Genomic DNA, 15379 nt, shown 5'->3' with positions numbered 1-15379 from the left:
AGCGGCGAGACGCCGCGGAAAAGGAGGAAGACAAAAGTGTGTGCGGAGAGCAAAAATAAAGCCAAATGTTTTGCAGGAAAAACAGGAGGAATTCAATCGTCGCCATTGTCGGGGACGGCCAATGGGGCGGAGTTTCGGATGGGGCTCTTAAGGTCGTTATTTCCATTTCAAAATGTGTTTTTCAACCAAAACGTTGATGTTTGCTTCGGATTTACCGTATTTTCTTGCATATAAATTGTATTTTACCTGGAATTGGATCAGCACCTCTAGTTGTGATGTCACAACCAGAATTGGAAAAAATGAGGAAAAACGGAAAGATTTGTTTGTCAAATTTGTTTTCTACATGTAAAATTGCATTCGTCCTAGTCGACCGGGATTAAAAAATGACAATTATTGATTTAAAAGGGGGAAAATCAGGAAATTTAACATACATCGGACCATTTTAGATTTAATATTTAGATTTTATTTTACAAATGGATTAAAAGAACTGGATTAAAATCTAAAACAATGTTTATTTTAGCTTTTTTAAAATATATTTTAGATTTTACAAAATGATTTTTGAACTAAAAACACAGAAAAAATTGATTAAAAATGACAATTATTGATGTAAAAGGGGGAAAATCAGGAAATGTAATATACATCTATACTCTTCATTTTAATTTGATCCTAAAACAAAAAGTCGCCACTCATGATTGACTTTCCCGGGCCACACAAAATGATGCGGCGGGCCAGATTTGGCCCCCGGGCCGCCACTTTGACACCTGTGGATTAAATTGTTAAAAAAAACAGATTTGTGTGCCAAATTTGTGTAAAATTCCTTTTGTCATAGTCACATTGGTTTGGACGTCTATTGACGTCAATGGCAGCCAGTCAGTAAGGTTTGACATCAGCATATAAAATTGAGCTTTTAAGCAAAAATGAAGCTTTCAAATGAAAGTTTTCTCTTTGCATTTTCCAAACGACTTTTTTTTTGCGGCGGCGGCGGCGTTCACAAAAACAACAAGTCCCGATAAGCCGTGTCAAAATCAGACGCGCTCACCGCTGGGACGCTTTTGCCATTTGCGCCGTGTACAATGCGGCCCGACAACAAAAGCGGGGCGACGCACCCTCGGAGACAAAACGCCGCCTTTCTGTTTTAACCTTTGATGGGAAAAATGGAAAATGTCATTTTTGCCTGAGTCGCTAATGCATCGCCGAACAAAGGACACAGACAACTTTCAAGTTGGCATTTTCCATACAGACAAAAATTTTATTTCAAAGATTACAAAAAATCATTTTAAGCCTTAAATCAAGGGTGTCAAACTCGGGCTGGTTCGCGGGCCGCAATATCGATTTCATGTGGAACGGACCATTTTAGATATAATATTTAGATTTTTTTTAAATAAATGGATTAAAAGAACTGGATTAAAAGCCTTGAATATTCAGTTTTTTATAGATCTAAAACAATGTTTATTTTAGCTTTTTTTAAAAATATTTTTAGATTTTACAAAATGATTTTTGAACAAAAAACACAGAAAAAATGGATTAAAAAATGACAATTATTGATTTAAAAGGGAGAAAATCAGGAAATTTAATATATATCTATACTCTTCATTTTGATTTGATCATAAAACAGAAAGTCGGCACTCATCATTTACTTTCTCGGGCCGCACAAAATGATGCGGCGGGCCAGATTTGGCCCCCGGGCCGCCACTTTGACACCTGTGCCTTAAATGTTTTCAAATATTCTTGTGGTGGGTTTTCTCCGGGTACTTCAGTTTCCTCCCACATTCCCAAAACATTTATGCTAAGCTAAATAGATGCTTACTTGTTCCTAGCTATGAGTGATTGATCGTTTGTGACTTTGTCCTGCGATTGGCTGGCCACCGATTCGGGGCGACGCCCACCTGGTGACTGAAGTCAGCTGGGATAGGCTTCAGCACCCCCCGCGAACCTCGTGAGGATAAGCGGTTGAAGAAAACGAACTCATTTTATAATCCTGTAGGGTCTAGTTTCTGATATTGTGCGTTTTGCAGGTCCGGATCGGTACCTGGTCCGAGTGGAATTGACGGTGACCGACGTGAACGACAACGTGCCCGAGTGGCGCATGGTCCCGGTGCCGTTCTTGGCCGTGGTGTCGCCAGACGCCCCCGCCGGCGAGCTGGTCTACCAGTTGCACGCCCAGGATGACGACGAGGGGCTCAACGGGGACGTGGAATTTTTCCTGGCGGACGGTAAGTTGGCCAAATTTGATTTAAAAATAAAAATAAAAAAGTTGCGAGCGACGGTCCCTTTAAGATCCGCGCGTGCGCAGTTGCGCAGTACTCTCGTGTTCTTCGCGCACAGCAAACAAATGCAGCGCACAATATAAAATCCAACTAGAATTGTCAAATAAATAATTAAATAACTAACTAACTAAATAAATAAACACATTACAATTTTTATGTGCCGTTTTGATAACTCAAAAGTGGAAGTTTGTCACGGACAAACGACAACAAACTGTAAACCTATGACGAACGCTGTGTACAGCCAATGATATGACGCGATTTGCATCACGTGTGTTTACTTTCCGGGCATGAGGAAATGGTAACGACATTGATTGGCTGCGTGTGTAAGGCGTTTTGCGCAGGTGCCTCTGATTGGCAAGTTAGCGTGTAGCTAACGGTTCGATGGAGCTGCTGCCATGCGTTTATTATGGCCAAACGAGCTAAATTAAATAAGAAATGCGGTTATTTTTTAGATGGAATGGCTGTCGGAGTATGTGCAAAGAGAAGAACAAGCGGTGAAATTGTGAAAGTTTCCCGCAAAACATGCAGTGAAGCTAAAGTTGTAAGCTAGGTTTCCGAATGAAAAGTATGGCACATGTAAATGGGAACTTGGCTATCTCAAGAGACACATTCAGCAGAAAAGTCATTCGAGAAGTGAGTGCACCGACGTGAAAAATAAGGTAAAATTTAAGTTAGATTTGTGCATATTCTAGTGTATTTATTAAGATGTTTTATTCATAGATATTAATCATTCGATTTTAATATGACTAGACTATGGGTAGTAGACATGCACCTGCTTATGGCAGGTGTGTTACTGGTGTGTGTTACATAGCGATCATTTATGATTTAAGATACGTGTCAAAGTTGCGGCCCGGGGGCCAAATCTGGCCCGCCGCATCATTTTGTGTGGCCCGGGAAAGTAAATCATGAGTGCTGACTTTCTGTTTTAGGATAAAATTAAAATGAAGAGTATAGATGTATATTCAATTTCCTGATTTTCACCCTTTTAAATCAATAATTGTCATTTTTAATCCATTTTTTCAGTGTTTTTTGTTCAAAAATTATTTTGTAAAATCTAAAAGTATATTTAAAAAAGCTAAAATAACCATTGTTTTAGATCTATGAAAAATGAATATTCAGGGGTTTTAATCCAGTTCTTTTAATCCATTTATAAAAAAATATATATAAATATTATATCTAAAATGGTCCGGCCCACGTGAAATCGAGTTGACGTTAAAGCGGCCCGCGAACCAACCCGAGTCTGACACCCTTGACATGTGAAAAATTAGAGGGAACATTGGTTGCGCGCTAGAGTAATATAATATATAATGACGATGGATATCCAATTCATTTTAAGTGGAAAATGCCAAATGGATAGATGCATGATTGGACGTTTATCAACGTCAATGGCACTGAAGTAGCTATTAATGCTGTGAAATACAACAGAAAGTGACTTCTAAATGATAGCAGCTCATTTTGGACACATTTCCCGAATACGATATGAATAAAGTTATCCAATCCAATCCAGGATGACGACTATAGCAAATGTCTGGTTGACAAACTAGACCGAACGGTCACACTTCCCGGTTGTACTGCTCACATGACTTCCTTTTTGAATTTAACTTCCTTATGATATTAACCCAAATAATGTGCAATCCAGCAGACGATCCTTTGGATTAATACAGTATGATTTTTCTTCAGATTTTCCCTTCAAAGTAACACATTTGTACTCCCTATTAAAACCATGAATATGGAGGTGAAAATTGGGAATCAGGTGGCGGCTTATATGCGAGAAATTGTCAAATTCGACCATTTTAAGGCCATTTTAAGGGTATGCCTTATACGCGGAGGCGGCTTATATGCAGTAGCTCTCAAATGACGAGGAATCGGCCTTATTTTTGTGTCAAACTACTTCTACAGTGACGTTATTTTCAGGTTTGAACACCATTGCTATTTTGAAGTATCTTCCAACAGTTTTTGCGACCCGCTCAACACGACTTTAATCTTCGTAGCCCATCCTCGTCCCTCCGCCGCCGCCGCCGCCGGAATCGGAGATTCCGCCGATTGCAAATTCCCCTCGCGCGCCGCCCGTCCCCAATCACATCGACGTCTGGTTTGGGCGTTGAATAGCAACGAGGCGGCGGACGTCTCTTCTTGACGAGCTGTCTCGTCTCGTACGTCAATCGCCCGTCGACGGCCTCGGCCCGTTGTTGTCGGTCCCGGCTTTTTGTTATGCGCGCCGATTTTTTGGGGGGTGATGGGGTGGGGTGGGGAAGCTTCCGGGTTTGCTTTCAACTGGGAACTTGGGCATGACTCAGCGATATCTAACTTGGGATTCAAAGCGTAAAAAGAAGAAAAGCCTGTAATTGTCCCTCAAGGGGACGCTGCTCTTTTTCAACAGCCGCCACGTGGACGCATGGAATACCGATGACGCCGCGGCGGATTTTTTCGTCCCCGTTTTGCTCTTTCGTGTTGACAAAAAAATGCCGTAATGAGGTTAATTGACGAGCGTGATTGTGGACGGCGCTTAAGAGGATTTTCGGTGAAGGCTTTTTCGATTCCACGTCGGGCCAAATTGCGCCCGAGTTCCGTGAAACGCGGGAATTGGGTAAATGGACGCCGGCCGAATAGCGGGCGGTCGGCGGCGGACGCAAATGGACAAAAATGAGGCTTTTCCATTTGATATTTTGCGAATACAAGGTCGAGGCTGCAGCAATTAATTAAAAGCCGGGACTGACGAATCTGCTGAAAACAACAAAACTAGACTGTTTTTTGTTTTTTTTTGTTTGAGAAAAGTACATGAGCAAAGTTCAGTCATATTTCAGATCCCAATGTTTTTGGAGATTTTTTTTGGTGTAGTGTTATATCCTTTTAGATTATATAAAAGATGCTAAATAGAATCATAATAAAAGGGAATGTTTCTGAATTGGAAACACTAATTTGGCTTTTAAACCTGCTTTGAAAACCTAAACTGGTTAATTTTTTTATCTACGTTGAAACTCTAAACTGGTTTATTTTTTTTATCTACTTTGAAACCCTAAAGTAGCTTTTGAACCTGATTTGAAAACCTAAATTGTTTTTTATCTACTTTGAAACCCAAAAGAAGCTTTGAACCTGATTTGAAAACCTAGCACTGGCTTTTAAACCTAATTTGAAAACCAAAACTGGTTTATTTTTTATCTACTTTGAAACCCTAAACTGTTTTTAATGTACTTTAAAACCCTATAGTAGCTTTTGAACCTGATTTGAAAACCTAAATAGTTTTTTTTATCTTCTTTGAAACCCTAAACTGGCTTTTAAACCTCATTTGAAAACCGAAACTGGTTTATTTTTTATCTACTTTGAAACTCTAAATTGGCTTTTGAACCTGATTTGAAGATCTGAACTGGTTTATTTTTTTATCTACATTGAAAACCTAAATTGTTTTTTATCTACTTTGAAACCCTAAACTGGTTTTTGAACCTGATTTGGAAATCTAAACAGGTTTATTTTTTTAATCCACTTTGAAACCCAAAACTGTCTTTTGAACCTGATTTGAAACCCTAAACTGGTTTATTTTTTATCTACTTTGAAACTCTAAACTGTTTTTTTAATCTACTTTGAAACCCTAAACTAGCTCTTGAACCTGATGTTGAAAACCTAAACTGGTTTATTTTTTATCTACCTACTTTGAAACCCCAAACCGGGTTTTCAAACCTCATTTGAAAGGGTCCCAATCCTAGTTTGGGCTCACCTAGACGTCTGATCCGTTTTTGACCGGTCGAAATGGATCGGCCGTCTAAAAGAAAGATAAACGCCGACCGTCCCGTTTAAGCTCCGTTCCTGACCATCTTTCCTTCCCGTCTCCAGGCGGCGACGGTCGATTCGAGGTGGACCGCAAAAGCGGCCACGTGCGGACCAGCGGCCTCCCGCTGCAGCGCGACCGCGAGTACCTGCTGACCGTGGTGGCGGCCGACCGGCTGGGGAGCCGCAGCGTCCCGGCCGTGGTGTCGGTGGTCGCCGGCGCCAGGGCGCCACAGTTCACCAACGCCACCTACACCATCGCCATACCGGAGAATACGCCCGAAGGACAGCCGTGAGTACCGCCACTCTCTTTAAAAGTTAGCAAGTTAGCATTAGCTACGTTCCTTCGCCACCAAAATGTGTGCTGTGGTATTGAGTGGAAAGCCAGGTTAGGCTTTTAAAGTCAATTTTAGTGAATTTGATAGATAGAACTTGGCTGCTAGTCCTTTTAATTTTTGAAAGAAATCAAAAAAATATTGCATCAAAACCACATTTTGTTGTCTACCACGAAAAAATGGTGAAATGAGAAACGTTAATGAGAAGGAAGTGGAGCAGCCGGTAAGTAGCCTATTCTGTTGTTTTGATCCAAATATTTGATTGAAGGCTGCTAGTCTTTTTTTTGCTTTTTTTGTAAATACAGACCCCCCCCAAAGAAAAAAAACCTATTCCCACAATATCAAATTTTGTAGTCATCCACAAAAAAGTGAGAAACGTTAATGAGAAGGAAGTGTAGCATGCGCGAAGTAGCCTATTCTGTTGTTTTGATTCAAAAATTTGATTGAAAGCTGCTAGTCCTTTTTTTATTGTTGCTTTATTTTTGGAAAACACCCCCCCCCCCCCCCCCAAAAAAAATTCCCACAATATCAAATTTTGTAGTCCTCCACGAAAAAATGGTGACATGAGAAACGTTAATGAGAAGAAAGTGGAACAGCCACTAAGTAGCCTATTCTGTTGTTTTGATTCAAAAATTTGACTGAAAACTGCTAATGCTTTTTTTGTTGCTTTTTTGGGGAAAACAACCCCCCCCCCCCCCCCAAAAAAAAAAAAAAAGAAGTGTTTTTGTAGTACTCCACAAAAAATGGTGAAATGAGAAACGTTAATGAGAAGCCTATTTTGTTGTTTTGATTCAAAAATTTGACTGAAGGCTGCCGTGACCCAGTGACAAATGACGTGTGGCCGATGGAATGGTCCAATCAAATCCATCCAATTCAGTAAAGAACCCCTCCCACTCCCCCTCTGACAGCAGAACTTTAGAAATATACGACAGTGGCAGGTTAGATAAGGATTTATTTATTTTTTAAAGACCAAGAATTTGTTGCAGAAAACAAGCTCAGGCTTTCAAGACAATGACACCAGCGCCTATTCAGCGGCGACCAATCATTTCCTTCCACGTGAACACTTTTGTCCGCGCATCGACTCGGGCGCATTGTGCGCCTGCCGGCTTTTGCCAACATAAAGTCGGACGGCAAACTTTCCGATAAAGGCCATCTTTTATCCGGTGCGCCCGAAGCGACGACAACGGCGCTAGCGCGGCGCGGCGTGGCCTTCCGCGCGTTTAACAGGCGACAAAAAAAGTCATGGCGACATCGCCGCTATTGATTTGCGCGCCGGCGAACAAAAGGTTGAACGACAAAAGCGGGACGCCCTTTTATGGCGCGTTACATCTTTGTTTATTAGCGCTTGGCTGGAGTGGAGCTAGCATCCTTGGTTTCAGGATCGTGTGGGTTGCCAGTATACTTATTTCCAGCATTTTTGGTTTATTATTATTATTATAACACATTTTCTCATTTCACGTAAGAGGGCGAGATTGAAAACCTTAATTTTTTTTTATTGTTAGCACTTCGCTGGAGTGGAGCTAGCATCCTTGGTTTCAGGATCGTGTGGGTTGCCAATACACTTATTTCCAGCATTTTTGTTTTATTATTATTATTATTATTATTATAACAAATGTTCTCATTTCACGTAGGAGGGCGAGATTGAAAACCTTAATATTTTTTTATTATTAGCGCTTCGCTGGAGTGGAGCTAGCATCCTTGGTTTCAGGATGGCGTGGGTTGCCAGTAAACTTATTTCCAGCATTTTTTGTTTATTATTATTATTATAACAAATGTTCTCATTTCAAGTAGGAGGGCAAGATTGAAAACCTTAATATTTTTTTATTATTAGCGCTTCGCTGGAGTGGAGCTAGCATCCTTGGTTTCAGGATCGCGTGGGTTGCCAGTAAACTGATTTCCAGCATTTTTTTAAAATTATTATTATCATTATAACAACTTTTCTCATTTCAAGTAGGAGTGCAACATTGAGAACCGTATTTTTTTTTTATTCTGACGGACCGGCATTGGTAGCTGACGAGCCGTTAGCGGTCCACGGACCGTTTTTTAAAAGGATCCTTTTGCGTCGCAGGTTCCTGGCAACCACGGCCGTCTCCTTCCAGAAGAAGCCCATTGGCTACAGCCTCCTGATCAATCCCAGCAGCCTGTTTTCCATCTCGCCCGAGGACGGGCAGATCAGCCTGACCCGCCCCATCGACTACGAGAGCGACCAGCACCGCTACCTGCTGCTGGTCCGCGCCGGCGAGGGTCAGGACAGCATGAGCAGCGCCGCCGAGGTTGGTCGCCCACCCGTCGCCGTTTTTTTTCCCCGAGCGGTCGGTTTTTCAGTCGAGTTACGTTCCCAAATACCCAATCCAATTCGTGATGCCTCATCTTTTTGTGTGGAGTTTTCTCTGGGTACTCTGCTTTCCTCCCACATTCCCCAAAACATGCATGCTAGGCTAATTGTATGCTAAATTGCCCCTAGCTATGATCGGTTGTCCGTCTCCCGCCCTGCGATTGGTTGGCCGCGCATTCAGGGTGTTCCCGCTTCCTGGCTAGGGTAAGCTGGGATAGGCTCCAGCACCCCCGCGACCCTTGTGAGGATAAAGCAGTTTTAAAAATTGCGTAAATGAATGAATAAATGACTATATATATGGAGAGAGATATACCTTATTTACTCGCATATAAGCCGCCCCTTAAAATTGCCTTAAAATCCTTGAATTTGACAATTTCTCGCGTATAAGCCACCCCCTTAAAATTGTTGAATTTGACAATTTCTTGCGGATAAACGGTCCCCTTAAAATTGTTGAATCTGACAATTTCTCGCGTGTAAGCCGCCCACTTAAAATTGTTGAATTTAACAATTTCTCGTGTATAAGCCGCCCCCTTAAAATATCCTTAACATTTTTAATTTGACAATTTCTCGCGTATAAGCCGCCTCCTTAAAATTGCCCCAAAAATTCAATTTCACGATTTCTTGCGTATAAGGCGCCCCCTTAAAATTGCCTTAAAATTGTTGAATTTGACAATTTCTCGCGTACAAGCCGCCCCCTTAAAATGGCCTTAAAATTTTTGAATTTGACAATTTCTTGCGTATAAGCCGCCCCCTTAAAATTGCCTCAAAATTTTTGATTTTGACAATTTCTCAATTTTTCAATCTTCTAGTTTGACACAAAAATAAGGCCGATTCCTCGTCATTTGAGAGCTACTGCATATAAACCGCCTCCGCGTATAAGGCATATCCTTAAAAATGCCTTAAAATGGTCGAATTTGACAATTTCTCGCATATAAGCCGCCCCCTGATTCACAATTTTTTCACCTCCATATTCATGGATTTAATAGGGATTACAAATGTGATACTTTGAAGGGAAAATCTTAAGCAAAATCCTGGCATGCGGTATTTCTGAGATACTGTATAAATGGATTTATAATTCGACATTCCAAAAGGGTGTGGCCTACACATAGACAAATTCAAAAAGGAAGTCATGTGAGCAGTACAACCAGGAAGTGGGTCTAGTTTGTCATCCCTAGGTAAAATGGCAGCACCCTAAGCGAGCAAGGGCGAGCACAAGTGAGTTTTCTCACGTTTTATGCAATATACGCTTAATTTTTTTTCTTGAATTTCATCCATAGATGCCAAAATAAATCTTGTTTCCCGTTTTATCTGTTTATCTTTTCTCTATTTTCAAATAAATTCCCGTATCGGCCGCATTGTCTTGCCCTCCCCCCATTGGCCGTCTTTCCATCTGATATTTACAAAAGGATTTACCGATATTACAGAATTTCATCGTGCCGAGCGGGAATTAACGTCCGCGCTATTTACACGCGTGTGCGTGCGCTAGCGTGTTGATCTCCCCCGTGGACGCCACCGGCTGAACCATCCGTGGAAAAATAATGCCATGCTAAACTTACTGGTGACAAACTGGTAGTATACTGGTGACAGTGGCGAAGAAATCCAGCGCGTTGGTTTCCGTATCGGCAATAAAAGTCCCGCAAAGATGCTAGAGTGGATTTTGCTCGTAATTTCATGTTTCATTTTCTCCATTTCAGGTGCGAGTCATTATCGTGGATGAAAACGACTGCGTTCCCGAGTTCCTCCAGTCCATCTACAGCAAAGATGGCGTCCCCGAGACGGTCATGACGGCCACCTCGCTCCTCCAAGGTGAGAAGTCGTCCGGGATGATCGTCGACGGGCGAAAAAACAGCAAATATGCAATGAGAAAAATATGCGAGAGATATTAGAAAAAGTTTGTGCGACTGTGGTTTTCCTGTTCTGAGATCGAGGGTTCGATGCCAGGTCGGTTTAGAGCAAGGGTGTCAGACTCGGGTTGGTTCGCGGGCCGCTTTAACTTGATTTCATGTGGGCCGGACCATTTTAGATATAATATTTAGATATTTTTTTTATAGATGGATTAAAAGAACTGGATTAAAAGCCCTGAATATTCAGTTTTTTTATAGATCTAAAACAATGTTTATTTTAGCTTTTTTTAAATATATTTTTAGATTTTACAAAATGATTTTTGAACTAAAAATACAGAAAAAATGGATTAAAAAATACAATTATTGATTAAAAAGGGGGAAAATCAGGAAATTTAATATACATCAGACCATTTTAGATATAATATTTAGAATTTTTTATATAAATGGATTAAAAGATCTGGATTAAAAGACCTGAATATTCATTTTTTTCTAGATCTAAAACAATTTTTATTTGAGCTTTTTAAAAATATATATTTTTAGATTTTACAAAAGGATTTTTGAACTAAAAACACAGAAAAAATTGATTAAAAAATGACAATTATTGATTTAAAAGGGGGAAAATCAGGAAATTCAATATACATCTATACTCTTCATTCTAATTTGATCCTAAAACAGAAAGTCGGAACTCATCATTTACTTTCTCGGGCTGCACAAAATGATGCGGCGGGCCAGATTTGGCCCTCGGGCCGCCACTTTCACACATGTGGTTTAGACCTTGCTTTGTGGAAAAATGACAGAAACACGAAACGAGGCAAAGAACGGCAGTGTTTACAAAATATGATAAGAAGCAAAGAGCCGCTTTGATTTAGGCCAGGAGCCGCATGAGGCTTGAGAGCCGCATGTTCGCCATCCCTGAGCTATAATAACAGTCTCATTTTGTAAGTCAGGTGGGAAAGTTGCTACTTGGGACCGAACTTTGTGGGTGGGGCTCCGTTTTGACGGACGATCGGAGTCGGAGCGCGGCCAACGCCGGCGGGCGCCGCGGACTTTTGTCGCCACGGCAACCGTCGGCAAGCAGCTTGCTTGCCGGCTGGCGGACGAGGAAAAGAAAAAGACCAGAGGGGAAACTAAATTTGACCTCGAGTGGAGAAAACTTCCTGAACCGTTCAGCTATTTTTTGGGTTATCGGAAGTTTCGGTTTGGTTGCCAGATTGGATCAAATCCAGTCGTCATGATTTCAGCATACGTACGTCAACTCTAACGGATTTATTTGGCAAATCGAGGCATACGTGTCGGTGAACTCAATTGATATCGACGCCGATTGGCGAGTTTGTCGTTGTGGAGCTCAGATTTTATTTTTGTTCGTCATCATTCGCGAAAAAAGCCGTGGATAAAAGTGTGGCGGCGGGAATTATCAGCCCGCTGCGCGAGTGTTTTATGGCGAGGAGGCGGGCTCGCTAATTACGTATAAATAAATATAACCCTTGATCATGCCCAAAAAAAACGTCCTGAGTAAATAAGTGGTTTCCATGGCGATAGGCGCTTCCCGCTGTGGCCCCGCCCCCTTCTATCTACCGTCTTTTGTGCAATCCAAGCAATGCTGAACAAGGCGCTCGGCGGGTGCTCGTTGGTCAACAAACACGTTGGTTAACCGCCACTTGAGCGTCTACTTTTGTCAAGTTATGATAAATGATACGCAGATTTTGACCGAGCGGACAGTTAAAAAGCTCAGCAGCAAATTTGATCAACTCGGATCTAATAACGCTAAAAGTAAAATTAAGCTTATTACGTCTCCTAATGGGCTTTTGGTGTGGCACCTCCAAATCTGACTTTTTTTCTGCGGGCGCTAGTTTGAGCATAGCAATATACTTGTATAGCAAGGGTGTCAAACTCGGGTTGGTTCGCGGGCCGCTTTAACGTCAACTCGATTTCACGTGGGCCGGACCATTTTAGATATAATATTTAGATTTTTTTTTTTATAAATGGATTAAAAGAACTGGAATAAAAGCCCTGAATATTCTGTTTTTATAGATCTAAAACAATGTTTATTTAAGATTTTTTAAATATATTTTTAGATTTTACAAAATGATTTTTGAACTAAAAACACAGAAAAAATGGATTAAAATATGACAATTATTGATTTGAAAGGGGGAAAATCTGGAAATTGAATATACATCGGACCATTTTAGATATAATATTTGGATTTTTTTTTAATAAATGGATTAAAAGAACTGTATTAAAAGCCCTGAATATTCCGTTTCTTATAGATCTAAAACAATGTTTATTTGAGGTTTTTTGATATATTTTTAGATTTTACAAAATGATTTTTGAACTAAAAACACAGAAAAAATGGATTAAAAAATCACACTTATTGATTTAAAAGAGGGAAAATCAGGAAATGTAATATACATCTATACTCTTCATTTGAATTTGATCCTAAAACAGAAAGTTGGCACTCATCATTTACTTTCTCGGGCCGCACAAAATGATGCGGCGGGCCAGATTTTGGCCCCCGGGCCGCCACTTTGACACCTGTGTTGTATAGAATATATATGACAATGCAGCGATATAACTTTCGTATGTATGTGTATAATGTGTGTGTATAATGTGTATATGTATGTGTATATGTTTATGTGTATGCATATGTGTATCTGTATGTATGTACAGTAATCCCTCGAATATTGCAGCTTCAACTAATGCGGTTTCACTACATTGCGTTTTTTCTTCTGGAGGAAATTTTGTTAATTAATTTTTTTTGTAAGTTCATAAAAATGTGAAAATCCACGCTGAAACTCAGAAGCAGAAGCCACTCCCCTTTCCTCCACTTGCTACTAGGACTAGCAAAAAAATTACTGAATTCATTACAATTATTTATTTATTTTTTAAAATAAGGGTGACCTCCCCTTTAATTGTCTTTAATTGAGTTGGAGGTATTTTATTGATAAGTTATTGTTTGATATTCATGAGATTCCTCAGGTGGCCTTTTTCTTATTCAAATGAAGCTGCTTTTGAAATAATTAGCAAACGTGACCACCTCAAAGCACGCCACGCGTCACCTTTGTCGCATCTCGGGTGCGTCGCAATTAGCCAATAAGACAAATCCAAAAAGAGAAATGTCACCTTTAATAAAAAAAAGTGTCTGATCATTTGCCTGCGCGCCGCGTTTGAAGCCTTTTCTTATTTTCTTTCTCCCCCATCGCCACGACGCCACGTCCAAGTCCCGTCGTGTTTATTCTTTTTTTTTTCACCGCGGCTAAATGCAAAGTAGGATGAATTGGAAAGTGGCGAGTTTGACGACGGGGGTTCCAAAAAAAAAACCTTCTCGTTAGCGGAAAATATGCTTGTTCATGTCCCAGGTGGGGCGCTGGTGCTGGCGCCGTTTCCGCAAGGCAATCACTTTGCCGCCCGCCCCGCATGGATTCCCGATGCGTCCAATTTCGAAATTCTCGCTCGCCCGCCCGCCGTTCCTTAACCGGACGCTGTGTCAATTAGCATGCTGGCTAAAGAACTTTTTAAGTTTTTCTCGGTGGCGATGAGCCTCGTGGCCCAATGAAAGTATTCAAAAAAGTTCTTTTAGCTCCTTTTTTTTTAACCAGTCAGTCATTTTCCGTTCGGCTAGTGGGGGGTGCTGGAGCCCAGCTAGTTGGCAGGTGATGAAGTTGCTAGCCAATTGTTGGTACAGTAATCCCTCGATTGTGGTGGTTAATGTAGACCAGACATGGCCGCAAAGTAGGGTATTTAAATTATATATATATATATATATATATATATATATATATATATATATATATATAAAATAAAAAATAATATATATATACATTTTTATTTTATTTTTATGAACTGAAAAAAACCCAAAATATATATATATATATATATATATATATATATATTATATATATACATATATATATATATGTCTATATATATATATATATTTAGTTATTATTATTATTTTTTATGAACTGAAAAAAATACATTTTTTATTTTTATGAACTGCCACCCCCCAAAAACTAATTAACTAAAAAAGTTCCCCCAGAAAAAAAAGCGATGTAGTGAAGCCGCAATATTTGAGAGATTACTGTAATTCTGCTTGTGACATCACAATTATAATAATATATATATAAGAAAATAATATTATATATATAATAACATATATATATATATTTTATTTTTTTTATTTTTATGAACTGAAAAAAATAAAATAAAATTTAAAAATAATGATATATATATATATAATATATATAATTATTTTTTTATTTAATTTTTATTTAAATGAACTGACTCCCCCCAAAAATTAATTAACAAAAAAAAGTTCCCCCAGAAAAAAAACGCCATGTAGTGAAGCCGTGATATTCGAGGGATTACTGTAATTCTGGTTGTTACATCACTACCAGACTTTTTCCTCAAATTGTAATGAAATGGTGACCATCTCAAAATATGAAAATGCCTGCGCTAATGTCATTTTAGAAGTACCAAAAAAGGTGTTACTCAAATCTGGGTCTTATATTATTATTATTATTTTTTAAATAATTGAAATGGTGGGCAGCCAATCACAGGGCACAACAACCAATAACTCATAGCTCGATCCAATTTAGCAAACAATTAGCCTAGCATGCTTATTTTTGGGATGTGGGAGGAAAACGGAGTACCCGGAAGCCAAGCTGGCGAGACCATGACAACTCCACCCAGTGAGAACCCACCCGGGATTGAACCCTCGACCCCAGCACTGCGAGGCCGACGCCGTAACCCCGCCCCCGACTGCGCCGCTCGTTAGACTCCACCCTTATTTTCTTTCTTACTCACTGAAATGAAGCAGCAAGTGTGATTATTGATTAG

At 40.0% G+C, this 15379-nt stretch overlaps 1 protein-coding gene across 1 annotated transcript in view; it reads left to right on the top strand.

The window, feature by feature from the left end:
* LOC144089030 (neural-cadherin) overlaps nucleotides 1-15379 on the top strand; it is a 218647-nt gene that overhangs the window by 57152 nt on the left and 146116 nt on the right. Inside the window, exons 2-5 of the mRNA XM_077619838.1 lie at nucleotides 2016-2213; nucleotides 6096-6321; nucleotides 8433-8637; nucleotides 10394-10505. Of these exons, the coding sequence (XP_077475964.1) occupies nucleotides 2016-2213; nucleotides 6096-6321; nucleotides 8433-8637; nucleotides 10394-10505 (741 nt within the window). The remainder of the gene's footprint in view (nucleotides 1-2015; nucleotides 2214-6095; nucleotides 6322-8432; nucleotides 8638-10393; nucleotides 10506-15379) is intronic.

Source organism: Stigmatopora argus, chromosome 2, assembly GCF_051989625.1.
Source record: "Stigmatopora argus isolate UIUO_Sarg chromosome 2, RoL_Sarg_1.0, whole genome shotgun sequence".
NCBI lineage: Eukaryota > Metazoa > Chordata > Actinopteri > Syngnathiformes > Syngnathidae > Stigmatopora > Stigmatopora argus.
This window is presented reverse-complemented; position numbering and strand designations above follow the sequence as displayed.